At 43.6% G+C, this 13,557-nt stretch overlaps 1 protein-coding gene across 8 annotated transcripts in view; it reads left to right on the top strand.

The window, feature by feature from the left end:
* FOXP2 (forkhead box P2) overlaps positions 1 to 13,557 on the top strand; it is a 289,073-nt gene that overhangs the window by 154,283 nt on the left and 121,233 nt on the right. For all 8 annotated transcript variants that reach the window (XM_069627894.1, XM_069627892.1, XM_069627896.1 and 5 more), the window contains one exon: positions 9,593 to 9,806. In XM_069627894.1, the coding sequence (XP_069483995.1) occupies positions 9,593 to 9,806 (214 nt within the window). The remainder of the gene's footprint in view (positions 1 to 9,592; positions 9,807 to 13,557) is intronic.

The raw sequence follows: 13,557 nt of genomic DNA, 5'->3' as shown, positions 1-13,557 counted from the left end.
GACATTGCAGGAAGTAATCCTAGCCTTGATGCCTGACTTGAAACCAGGGCCAGTTTTCCCCTTTTCACCTTGGAGTTTCATGTCGTCGGCAACACTTCTCGATGACTAGCTAGAGTCAAGGGTTCTCCAACTCCAGGCCTCGAGGGCCGGACACTTGACTGGTTTTCAGGATATCCCTCATTAATAGTCATGAATACATTTAGAATCACTGTATGCACATTTTGTCTCATAAATATTAAACAGGGGAGCCCTGAAAATCCGACATGGATCTAGCCCTCGAGGCCTGGAGTTGAACAACCCTGAGTAGACTCCATCCAATGGGTGGTAGGATGGAGATGTGATAACTCTCATTGTGCGACACCTTGCATGGAGCCTTAGGACTTTCCCAGTGGGAGGCGCGGGAACCCCAGAGCCTGTTCGTAGGGGTCCACTCGTGTACGCCCATGCCTTCATGAAACACACATGTTGTACTATACAAATGATAGTACATCCATTGTGGAGGGAAACAGGCCGCATTTTATTACAGAAAAATGCTCTAAGATTCTAATGCGGACCCTGTGTTTCTTTTACATGAACCATCATCAGGTACCATGACCTTAAACCTAGCAGCCCCGCTGACCCGCCAGCTGCCAGTTTAGCCCCACTACCTGTCTGAGGTGTCCCGGGTTCATTGCAGGATCCAATGGGCAGCCGGACAGTGCTACGCCCAAGCCTGGGCTGCACTTCCAACCAATGGCCAACTCGAGGGACCACTCCACTGTCCATGCCGGCTTGGGTTATTGAACGCGAGTGGACTCCTCAACCAACAACCCCGGCAGCAAAATCATAGCTCATCTTAGTTCAACATTTTAGTCATGGTCCGAACATTTCTATATTCCATTGTGTAGGTCCCTGTCAACAACGCCACAGGGCTGATTGGGCTACTGTTTGACAGCCCTCTCCCCAGTGCTAGGGTATAGGCAACCCTGAATACCCCCGGCAAATTGTCTCGGGAGGATAGCTCAGGGGCAACATGCTCGCCTTAGAAGCAAGACGACACGGAGCAACACAGGTCCGATCCCTGGGCCCGCGCTTAGAAACCTCTGGGTATTAAGCACGTTAAATATCATATCATATTCATTTTATGGGATCAGTCCTTAGTCACCCTTTATTTCCCTTTATCAGTGCTCTAAGTGAATGGTGTGCTATGTCAGAATTGTTAACATGCAATATTATACTATACTATACTGGAACGCTCTGCCAAGTACCCTGGTAACAAATATGAATACTTTTTGGAGATCCTTAGAAACCCTACTGTTCAGGTAGTGCGTGTTTAGGTATATGATCATGCTGTGTGTGCTTAGGCTGTTTTCTGCTGAGCCCCGTCTTGTATGGGTCTATATGCATGTTTGTGTGCGCCCTGATGCCTGCAGGTTACTGGCGCGTTATGAATATAAAAATAAATAAATATACCACAGCATAACATGACAGTGACACTACAAACACGAGGCGCTTCTACACATATCTTTCAGAAAATGATGTGAGAGGTTATTTATTTATGATATGATAGGGTATTTATAATGCACTTAATACTCAGAGGTTTCTAAGCACAGACCCGGGGATCGAACCTGTGCTGGTCCGTGTCGTCATGCTTCCAAGGTGAGCACATTGCCCCTGAGCTATCCTCCCGAGACTATGGTGCATTTAGACTACGTTTGGTGCAACTCTTATTTTGACCTTTAGTTTGCTGTTTAGATTTGAGAGCAAACATTTTTGCTGATTGTTTCACCAAAATCTCAAGACTCCAAATGTATTCTTTCTGCATTCTTTATCTTCATCGAATATGCATTTTATTTTCATTGTGGCAGCCGCATTTAAGAGAGTATTCTTGCTTAATTTTACCTGGATAACCATAGTGAGTGTAAATCACACTTTGAGGAAAATGCTTCGCAAACAAAAATATGAGTGAGGAAAAAAGGAGAGGGAAAACGACACGTAAAAAGTGGGCTGGAAAAAAGTAACTTGAACTGGCGATGAAATGGTACTGGTGCGCCAACTAGATGAAGCACCGCCCCCTATGGTCAAAAGAGCACAGAAGGACGAGTAGAGTTATTTGGGTGAGACCTTGTTCATTCTCAGCGCAATTGTCTTTTCTAGAAATCTTGAATTTTGGAGGGAAAACGTTGAGAGCAGCACCGGCAGGCTTAGCATTGGCAAGGATGCGCAATAGACGTACGCGCGCCAGTGCCATCTTAACCACTTTTGGGGCCCTGGGCATGGACATCTTTGGGGTCTCCTCCACTAAACCAAAGGAATTAAGTGATCAAGAATATCTGGCCGCACCACTGACCACCTCGTTGCGATCACAACCTATAGGTTGATATGCTGCCTTGCAACATTCAAAATAAGCATGTTTACTCCCTTTAAGTCCCCTTAATCTCTTCATTCCTGCTCTTATCAGAATAATAAACAAGTCACATGTAAAAGGTCAACATTAGCAGCCTACAAAGAGGTTAGTTCTGTTCTAGTATAGATACAGGATACTTTTTATCACTAGCATCCAGGAAGGTATGCAGCCTGTAGTATTAAGGCAGGACCGTATGTAAAAGGTACACGTAACCCAGAATAGACAGAGAACTCACATTAGCTGCCTCGCAGAATGCAGAAATGCTCAAGCATGGATAGAGTAGACCAATTGGAAGGAAGGAGAAAGCTAAACATACCACAGCATGGGTAGTGGATGCAGATTAGAAGCTACCAGACAGACTGAGATAAGAAGTGGAATATGGTTTTGAAATAGTGTTGCCATTCGAGATCAAAGGAACAAGTGCCTGTGGTGTGCAATATATAAATGCTCACTATTACAGTGGAAGCAACTCTATAGCCAGTGAAAACATGAGTGAGGCTTTTATGAAGATCCTACCCTGAGAAGGAAATCACTCTGAAGGGCTGACAATTTTGAAAGGATTAGGGACTGGTAATTTTGAGAGGTTAGGCAATACAAGATTAAATGAGATGCCAAGAATCCCACATTGGTTAAGGGGTGGATGTGTGCCAACTCTGCAATTTATGCATTTGAACACTTTCTTTTCCAATTCTTACAATGAACTAAAACAATCTCATTTTATAAAACTGACTTGGAAAGTACACAAATCACATTACCAAACATGACCATTTAAAAAAATAAAATATTGTAGCAGGGTGTTACACAAAATGGGAATGATTCTAGATGAATTCTCTCCATCATCAAGGGAAGAACCAGCATATCAATCGATGGTATCTAACACATTTAATCTGGGGTTTTCTTTCATATTTTAAAGCTTTAAATACTTCCAAAACAATGGCGTGTGACATTGTCATTTATAAACGTGCATAAAAACCTTTGACTTTTTAGCAAACTGTTTTTTTGTCAAACGAGCAGACCATAAAATATGCTTACCCGAGGCCTGCAAGACCTGGTCTGCTCTCTTCTGTCTACCACCCCTTCCAGTCAAATGGCCTAAATAAGAAGAACGATTAAGTAATGGGCTAAACAGCACCACTGCATGCACAAAGGCAAACCTCACAGAAGACAGCACTGTAATGTAAGAGATATTAGATTATTTGACCAGGATCACTGTATCGTTTGCTGACAAAGCCAGGATCCAAGCATAAACGCTTTTGTTCCACAGTCTTGCATTTGGATACTTAGTCACCTCTTGGACTAACAGTTTGTGCTCATCATTGGAGGCGATTGCCTAGGTTTTACAGCACCCCATCTGAAAAAAACGATGTCTAAACCTTCACCATACAGATGAAATGTTAGTTTTTATAGCAACCCCTATCTGGTGCAGGTACATTGCGGATAATAGAACCTGTTGTGCTATAAAACCAGGTACATATGCAGGCAGGTTTATAAACTTCAAACATAGGAAAGGCTCAGCCAGCTTTGATGGAATGTACTGTTCTAATCTTGCATATGAACATATATCTTTGCAATGAGTGCTTAACACACTGAGCTAACTTCTAAACGACTGTGGCTGTCAATTTATCAATATGCATTTCAACTTTAGCTATTGCACATGATCAACATAATTCCCACAGGAAGGAAAGAATGCTACAGAGCTGTGCTCTTAGGAACACACAAAGTATGTATACCACAGTGAACAGAGAAGGCATTAATTGATCAAGGCAGAATATACTTGTCGAAAAAGACAGGCAACGGGTTTAGAACCTCAGCAGCATGCCTAAAATATCCTGGCATGTGCTATTAAAGTCTGGTGAACAATGGATTCTTACTTCTTTAGATCAGGCAGCCTTGTGGGGGCCCCCCTCCAAGGTGGGGGCCCTTGGCAAGTGCCCCTTTTGCCCTCCCATAAAAACGTCTCTGATGCGTGCAAATGCGTGCCTGAATCAGTCCTCTTTCTTTGGCATTGAGTATGTGAGAGAGCCATCATAGGTAATGGCAAGGAATCATGGGTGTTGTAGTACAAAGCATCTGGAGTCTAACTACCCCAGCTGGACAACACAGCTTAATAATTGTTCACCATCAGTCCATTTTTCTTTAATGTAGGTTTTTTTTTTTAAAGGTAATTTGTGGTGTTCTTATAAACCGACATCTAACCATACATGTTCCTGTAAAGTAGTATGTCCCGCCCGTATGTTTATGGCTCCAGAATGTCTTGCATTCGGTTTCCGGTGCTATGTGCGAGTCAACATTACTTTTTCACATTCCATGAAATAATGTTGGTGTGCCAAAGTCACCTTTTTTTCCTCCTGCCCCTTATTTTGACGACTTTCCAAGGCATTCCGTTCCTTTGTGGTAGACCTCTTTAATTATAGGGTGAGACCAAGGTTCCTTTGCATGCTCCCAGGGGAGTTTTCATTTGTTTGTGTTGCATTAACACAAGGCAGCGTTGCGCTTCTGGCGAGTCCAAGCTTTTGTTACAAAAAGTCTGCTGCTTAATTGTAGCAATCACAATTGGGTTGCATTGCTGCGGGAAGGAAGCCAATTTGAATAGCAGTTTTGTTTAAAGGAAAGCACCCTTATTTTTGCTTTCACGATAAACCTATGGTTGGAAACTGGGGTCACTGGTCGACTTGGCCCCTTTGTTTGCACTGAACTGCTGTGCATTGCTCCTGCACGTTTCTCATTCTCTGACCCCCCCTGACCGGGGGGGGGTGAGTTCGTCAGCAAGATAATGCACACTGAAATGCACAAGGGCGCGCTCATCTTACTACGTGTTAGTGTTTTTGTGCACCGCGCGTTGCCTTTTTTTCCAGTCAAGGTTCCAGTGCTTACAACTCAGGAGAATAGAAGTGTTTTTGCTCTTCATGCATGGCCCTGATACCCCCTCCAGTCTCCGGCTCCAGCGTCCCCTCCCCCGCCTCCTCTGCAAGTCCTTCGATCCTGCAAACAATGTACTCCATTTTATGGACGTCCTTGCACCGCTGCAAGAACGTACATGGAAGGGATAAAGAAAGGGAAAGAAGCCGCCCCTAGGTAGCCGTGGACTACTTGGCGGGAAGCCTCCATGTCGTCTAGAGTCGCGTTGATCGCTCCCAGATCTGAGACCGGGCAAGTCTTCACTGTGCACCTTGGACTCACCGGCAGGGCTTACTCTGCCCTTCCTTCCTCCAGGTCAAAATATGGAGTACTATTGAGCTGGATATATTAAAAACAACTTTTACAGTGCTTAGAAGTGGAGGCGGCCCAAAATGAAGCACTATGAAAAACACTTACTGTTATTATTATTGCAATTAATATGATTATTATTTTGATTTTTCATCCAATATATACCATTTTTGTTCTGCTTTTCTGTTCCTGTTTACCTGCTTTCTGACACTTAGTGATATCCATCCGGGCAACGGCTTATTTTATTTTTATTTATTTATTTATGTTTTTTTAGTTTTTTATTTATATAGCGCTTCTAACCCAAAGGTATCTTTGGTGCTTCACTGAATGGGTGTCCAGGGAAAGGCAATTGAAAATAGGACAGGTCGGGAGCAAAACAGAGAGTGCATGTTCTCGTCCTATCTTTGGGCAATTAATTGTTTCAAAATGTCACTAAGCCACTCTCTGAAAAACAAATGCTTCCCTGATGTAGGTCACATATCCAAACATGAAAGCATGAATAGACATGCATGTTTTCCTTTCATAGTGTACAATGGACATTTGCACTGTGCTTGCAACTTGTGTGTGTTCTTATTTGAAGGACAGGGGTGTCCATTTCGATCAGAAACACATGTATGGAGGGGCAAGGCATTCTCGAGAAGGGTGCCTGTATGCAGAGATGATAACAAGTGGCGAGGTGGCTCATGGGGCTGTGTATAGACAGGGTCGTGGACTAGGGACACAACAAAAGTACTGGGGGCTTACAACATTAACAATAAGCCAGGGGGACACAGTGCTGCAACCTAAAGATGAGTACTGCACAAATATGCAAAATGACACAATTAGGCAGCACCGGCTGCAGTGGTGGGGCCAGGTATTGAGGATGAGGGAGAGGGAGAGGGTGGGGAGCTCCCTCTTTGCCCGGCGGGTGAGATCCACAGCTGGGCTCTCTTTGATTGTGACGGACAGCGGGTTCCAATGGAGTGTGGCGAGTAGGAAGAGCGAGATAAAGTGCGAGGAAGCACGAGGAGTGAGTTGCAGCGCAGAGAGCAAGATGGTGAGCAGACAGAGATAGAGTCCGCCTGGCACTGAGGAGCAAGACCCTGGATCGCTTTGTAGACTAAGCGGAGCGGTAGTGCATAGAGAGCCAGCCAGCATGGTGCCCGTTGCTAAAAGGGTATCACCCAATTAGATCAAAACAAACGGACCGTATGGCTGTTTTGATCTAATTGGGTGTTTCCGTTTTGATCAAATACAGAAAATACTGAACCTGAGGACCGGGGGCTGGGGGGGTGTCCTCCACTCCCCATGTTAGGTATTTGAGGGGTTCGGGGTGCAGGGTGTCCCCCGCACCCTTACACTCATTTTTAATGAACAATGTAAACGGGGGCCCGAGCAGTTTCACTGCGAGCAGTCCACCCGCAAACAAACGTTTGTGGGCAGGCAACCATATTCCGGCAAAAGTGGGGAAGGATCCGGGTAGGTTGTAGAGGGTGCAGGCTGCAAAGTTGGGGACTTTTGTCTAGTGGCAGGAAGGAGTACAGAGAAAGGCGACGATTAGCAATGAGCACTAGCCGAATTTACTGAGCATGAGTTGAATTGTCCAAATGTTGAGAAGCTCATTACGAGTAAGAGAAGCAGTGGCAGAGATGAATTGTTGCAGTCGTAGGTTGCTATAAAAGAGGATCCCGCAGTTGCAAGCCTTTGGTGAGTGAGCAAGAAGGTCAGGCAGGAAGGAGATAGACGGGGCGAGGGTAAGAATGGCGCTGGAAACCTGGAGAAAAATGACTTCTGTTTACAATGAGTTCGGGTCGGGCAAACCGAGAGCCATCCAGTGACGGATTGCCGTGAGATATTTGGCAATTCGTTCTGAGAGGCCTAGGCTGAAGGAGGATAAGGAGAACACTGTTTGTGTGCCATCGGTAATGACGTGGTAGTGAAAAACAAAAGATGAGATCAGAGGGTTACAGGGTGAAGAGCAGAGGTGCAAAGTCTTGGCGTAGTGCTTAATGTGGATGCCAGATTAAAGTGGATCTTCAAGGCCATTATTCCCAAGGTACTTAGTGATCCAGTTAAGGAGCAACTGCTCAAGGACCTTTGAATAATGGTGCATGAGAGACTCTGGGCAAAAGAATTCCTGGGGAAATCTGAATTTTCAGAAGGTTTCTTGAAACGGGGTAGGACAGTTGCACATTTCATGGAGGCAGAGTAGAGTTCGGTGGAGAGAAAGAGGTAAACAAGCTCAAAGAGACGAAGGCTGGTGATTGAGGCTAAACTGAGGAGCAAACTGGTTGCTCGGAGTGCACGATGGGTTGGTGCTGTGAAGAAAGGGTGCTAATTCAGCAGGAGAGTTAGTGGAGACGTAATTTAGAGTAAAAGGGGCAGAAGGGAGAAGTGGTGGATAGAAGGAGGATGGGAGAGGAAGACAGAGCTGTATAGCTCCAAAACCATTGTGTTTGTACAAGAGCTATACACTGTAGTTCATTTAATAGCTACATTGAAATGTTTATGCATACGATCCTTTGATTCACAATGCATTTTGGTAATAATAAGTTAGGCTCCAATCTTCATGTTAGATTTTTATCCAATCATAGTGTGTAGAATACATTTCAATAGGGACACATTTCAATAATGCCATGTTAAAAAGTACCAGACGTGGGTAATGTTTCTGTTAAAAATAGCTTACTTTTATTTTTAATTATCTGGCATCTCACGTTTTACTTTTAACACCATTTACTCTAATCAGTCGACTGGAAATTGAAATATTTACTGTGATAATATACAAAAGGACAATGACTTCTTGACATAAATATGTCTCCTTACATTGAAATATTGGTTACGCCTCGCATGAACAGACATCAGCATGCGGGTAACCTGTTAAGCGTGGCCCATGGTAACGCAGCGTTCTATGTATAGAGATCCGCTTGCATGTTCATGACTGAACATGTCATAGTCTGACTCAGTGGCAACAAAAGATCTTGTTTAACCAAACTCCAGAAATGTTTGACCGATAAGTTAATGGGCCCCAATAGGTTAAACTAAGATTCTGCATCATATCAGGATGAGTGGAGTATTTGGGAACTTAACTGCGTACTTTGCAGTGCACGATCCCAGACCAGTTTCATCTTTATGAACAGCGGTCTTCAATCGTCGAAGGGGGATATGGAGAAGACGCTAGAGCTCAGGAACACCTATAGCATAAGAGCAATTTGTGTTTCCTTATGCAAAGATCAAGACCGTGAAAATGACTCATAAAGCTTCGAGCCACGGGCGGATATGTTTGCGTAATTGACTCACTAGTCTTAAGACTTCATTTGAAATGATCTCTTGACATCTGCTTCAAAAATATGCTCCATACAGTCATAAAATGAGGGATAAGTATACCTGCTTGAAGGATCACGTGCATTTCTGCCATTGAGATGGAAGTACAGTTTGTCTGCATGCATTGCTTCTGATTGTTGTGCTTCTTATACAAGCTACGATTAATCTACATGATTTACAATCTACCTACTCACCAGACTCCAGGATCTTGAGAATGTTTGTTAAGCCATATTGTTTTGGTTTCTAAGCCGCAGGGGAAGTGTGTTGTCTGTAGGCAAAACTAACGCAACATTAGCAATGTCCACCTTTTTACTTGATCTCACCTACTTCACGGAGCTCATCGATGGTCCATACGATATAAGAGACGGGGGCAGTTTGCGTTTATTTGGAGAATATCCTTGACAATTGCAATCTGTTCTTACTGGTTATATTTGAAAGAATATGTTTTTTCTCTTGACTATGGAGTTGATGAAAAACAGAGGCGTGTCTTGTTAAAAAAAAACTTTGGGCATTGGGTTTCGAATATATTTGTCTTACAATGAGAACCTAACATTTGGAAGGGTTCAGATAAAGACAACGGAAGTTGTGCACAAGAACATCATGACTCGTGTGTGTGTGCGAGCATGCTGTGTCCAGCACCACCTTTGTGTTGATGCACGCATTTGTGTTCTACAACTCAAACTTTGCTTTACTCTCCAGCTGGTTTAAGCCCCGCTGAGATCCAGCAGTTGTGGAAAGAGGTGGCCGGCGTGCACAGCATGGAGGAAAATGGCCTCAAACACGGGGGGCTAGACCTCACTACTACCAACACCTCCTCTACTACCTCCTCCAACTCTTCCAAAGCTTCGCCACCAATAACGCACCATTCCTTAGTCAACGGACAGTCTTCGGTTTTGAATGCACGGCGAGACAGGTACGCGTGATGCAAGCTTTCAATTGCTTGGCACAATATATGAATGAAAATATTTTATGAGGCTCTTAAAAATCTGAATTAAAAAAAACATTCATATTAGGAGGGATGCATATTGTTTTCCAGCTCAATATTATATTCATGATTTATTTCAGTCTCTTCTTTTCTTATGATTAAAGATCTATCCATGGTCAGGTGTTGTGGACGCAACATGATTGCTCAGTGATATGCATGCGCTTGAACAATGCATCTTCATTTAGGTTTTTTACCCACATGTACATTCTAACTCAAATGACATACTGAATTTCGAATATTCAATAGTTGTGCACGTAAGCTTGGAAGGTTGCAGTGTTCTATGTGTCGATATGACATTTTGTCATTTCACTAACAGCAGACAGGCCATGTTTACGCACTCACACCCATTTGAGTTCTTTAGGGTACATCAGCACACCTGGAAAAAAAACTATATCCTGAGTCTCTAGCGTTCATGCTGCAACCTGGGTAACAGGATAGAAGTGGGCAATACCAAGGACAAAAGGTTTGTCGCCGCGTCTTTACATGTTCTCCAAAAGGCAGTCTTCCAATTGGGTGGGTTTAGCACCTACTCTTCGATTTTGAACGGCGCGGCATAAGTGCTGCTGCTCCGTCGACTCGGCTTCCGTGGCATTCTTGTGAATGGATTATGTTCATGTTGAGAACCTGCGTTGAGCTGCACCCTTCCATGAGAAAGTTATGGATTTGTAACATCTCTTACTAATTTCAATTACAAGGAAATGGAAGACTAAAAACTCTCTCCCACATGCCTCGGTTGTAGTGGTTTAGACTAACATTAGCAGACCTTCCTAACAGTGATCTATAGCTTTCACCATGGATGCAGATGTGATAAAGAAAGTGATATATCGCAAAACCGGTTCAGGCCTGCCTGTCACCCATATGAGTTGACCATGGCCTTGTTTCCCCTGGAAGTCTTTAATTGGTACTAATAATACCAGACCTTAGACTCTAAACATAGTGATCGCAATGGAACTCTTGCTTTTTAAAATGCAATGCTTTTGTTACATAAATAGTTTTACGCTAAGTATTCATCTTAAACTCAAAATGTATCCATGTATTTTGAGTTACATGAATTTGCAGAAAATCCACAAGTAATTGCTGATGCACGATTTTACCAAAACAATGCAATTTAATAATTCATTTACATTAGGATACTTTAGTTACGACCCTGAGGAAGCTCAAAAATGTATGAAACACGTGTTGTCCAGAGTACATTAGAACGAGTTAACCTTTCAAATATATCTCCAGTAAAAATAAAATTCAGTATACACATTATTTCTCCCAAATATTGTTTAATTGACCTTGTACTGATTGATTTTCATGGAAACGTTTTGCAATGTTTGAAAGTGTATTTAAGACAGACATTATTGATCGTGGGTCTAGCACAATATATCATAAAGAAAATGCCAAAAAGTTGTCCTACTCTGGTGCCAAGGGTATAGGTGTCTTTTTTGAGATAACTCTCAGCTAACCATAGGCTGACAAATCCATCGTAATACCAGGACTACGCCTTATATACACCACCTCCTTTTTTGGAAATTCCACTAATTAGACGGTGTTGAAATAGAGCAAATCACGCATTAAATTGGATATCTTCATCCTAAATCAAAAGGCAACCAGGCAGATTAACAAGAAAATACATGGAGTAACTTCTAGTTACTCCTGGAAAGTGGTTGTTTTATTCAGAAAGGAATTACTGGTATTAGCCTTGACCTACTCCTGAATTACTTTCTCTTTTCAGCAGTAAGTCACAGATACTCCTGGCCGCTTTTTTTGTGAAACGGGTATTCTCTCTTCTGTGGTGATTCAAGAGTAAGTCAGTTAATAGCAAGAACTTCTTCTGAATGCACCCCAAATTCTTCAACAACACAACCAACCCAGGGGCATTGAACCATTACTGTGTCTGAATATAACAGATGCCATTGGCCCTCATTACGACCCAGGCGGAAAGGGGTTTACGCCGGTGTAAACTTCGCCGACCCTTACCGCCTGAGTACGAGTACCCGTAGCGCCATGGTGATTATAACGCCTGCTTTTTGCAGGCGTTAAAATCCATGGCGCTAAGGGACCTTGTTGTTAATTACGCCACCGTAATTTACGGTGGCGTAATTAACGCCTTCCCCACTCCCATTATGCCCTATGGGGCAAAAATGGGAATGGGGAAGGGTAAATGGGGATTGGGGACTTACCGCCCCGCCAAGGTCGGAATGGGGCGGTAAGTCCGCCAACCACCATGGCGGAGTTGGCAGCTTAGCGCCATGGACCATGGTGCAAATAGCACCATGGTTCTCCGCCAAGGTCGTAATGAGGGCCATTGTCTCTGTTTGAAGTTGGTCTTTGCCCTTAAGAGCTCAGACAACAGCCCCCCGTCCCCCAAAGAAACTGGGTTCCTGCGGACTGTGGCTCACACACAGCAAGAACTGAGACACCTCCTTGGCTGTCCGGGAGTCTTTTTGGTGAGGATTTGCCTTCCCGCAGTGATGTATACTTGTTTGTGCAGTTTGTAAGGGCGCAAACATGCACACCCACAAAGATGGCACGTGTCTTACAGGGTGAACAGTCTCTGGCATGCGAGCGCTGTCTCCAAAGACACACTGCTTCCCCGATGCCCCGTGCCCTGGCCTCATGGCACTGTCTTGTTTCCCTGTTCTAGAATCTGCACGAACAGCTAGGGTTCACTCAATAATGGGGAGGGCACAGCCAGTACTAAAAGGACACCTGCTCTGCACATCTACACACATATCAAATTCACCTCCACTGGTAGCAAATTGCTTTGGTTGACAAAATGAAATCTGTTGTGTCAAGGCATGGAGTGATGCGCCATACTAGGAGACTGCCACTCTTAGAGGGAAGAACACAGCAAGCGGAACCCGTGGCTACCCAGTTCTGATATTTGCCATGCTTTGGCCGGAAGCAATTAGCCGCTGATTGCAATACACTCCCAGCGAAGGCACTAATTAAAGCTATTTGCAGCCATTAGTCTTTAAAAATCAAGAAACTGCAACATAGTTGATTTCATTAGTTATAAAATAAATATCTGGTCGTATCCCTGTCTTTGTCTATATCTATGTATCTAGCTTTATATATATATATATATTTATATGTATAGAGATAGATGAATACACAGCTCTAGATACATAGCCATACAGTGACGTACACAAATGCAAGCTATGCTTTATTTAGTATAGAGGCCTGTGTACACGGGCCAAAGTGCAGGTTTTTCATTAACACAGTAGGGCCACGATATATACTAAGCCTACAGCTCCCTCTCGCGGTGACAACAGGCGAAGCTATTCACATTGGGCCACTGCATTTCCTAAGGCAACAGCTCCCTCTAGCAGAGCATGCTGTGCGTTCGGGTAGCCTCTACTGCGCATGATGGCTTCAGACAAACATACAGCTGCCCTTTTATTATATAGGATAGTGTGTATATCCAGTTGACATATCCCATCCTTTGATACAAACTGGCAAGCTGGCAAAGCATGCATGTTTGCAACACTACTTTTTATATAGAAAGTCTTTTCTTTGGCGCAAAGTGGCTCAACGGCCTGGTACGGTGTGACCCATTGCCTGGATAACAGATGGTCCTCCTTGTGTTTTGCTGCCTAGGAAATATGAACACAATTACATCTACCAATTCCCACCACTGTTTAGTATCATCTAATGGACTCCTTTCCAAGTTCTTATTCACTTTATTACA

This window comes from Ambystoma mexicanum, chromosome 12 (genome assembly GCF_040938575.1).
Source record: "Ambystoma mexicanum isolate Mex_15411 chromosome 12, UKY_AmexF1_1, whole genome shotgun sequence".
NCBI lineage: Eukaryota > Metazoa > Chordata > Amphibia > Caudata > Ambystomatidae > Ambystoma > Ambystoma mexicanum.
The sequence above is the reverse complement of the archived record's forward strand: the minus strand, read 5'-3'. Positions and strand labels throughout refer to the sequence as shown.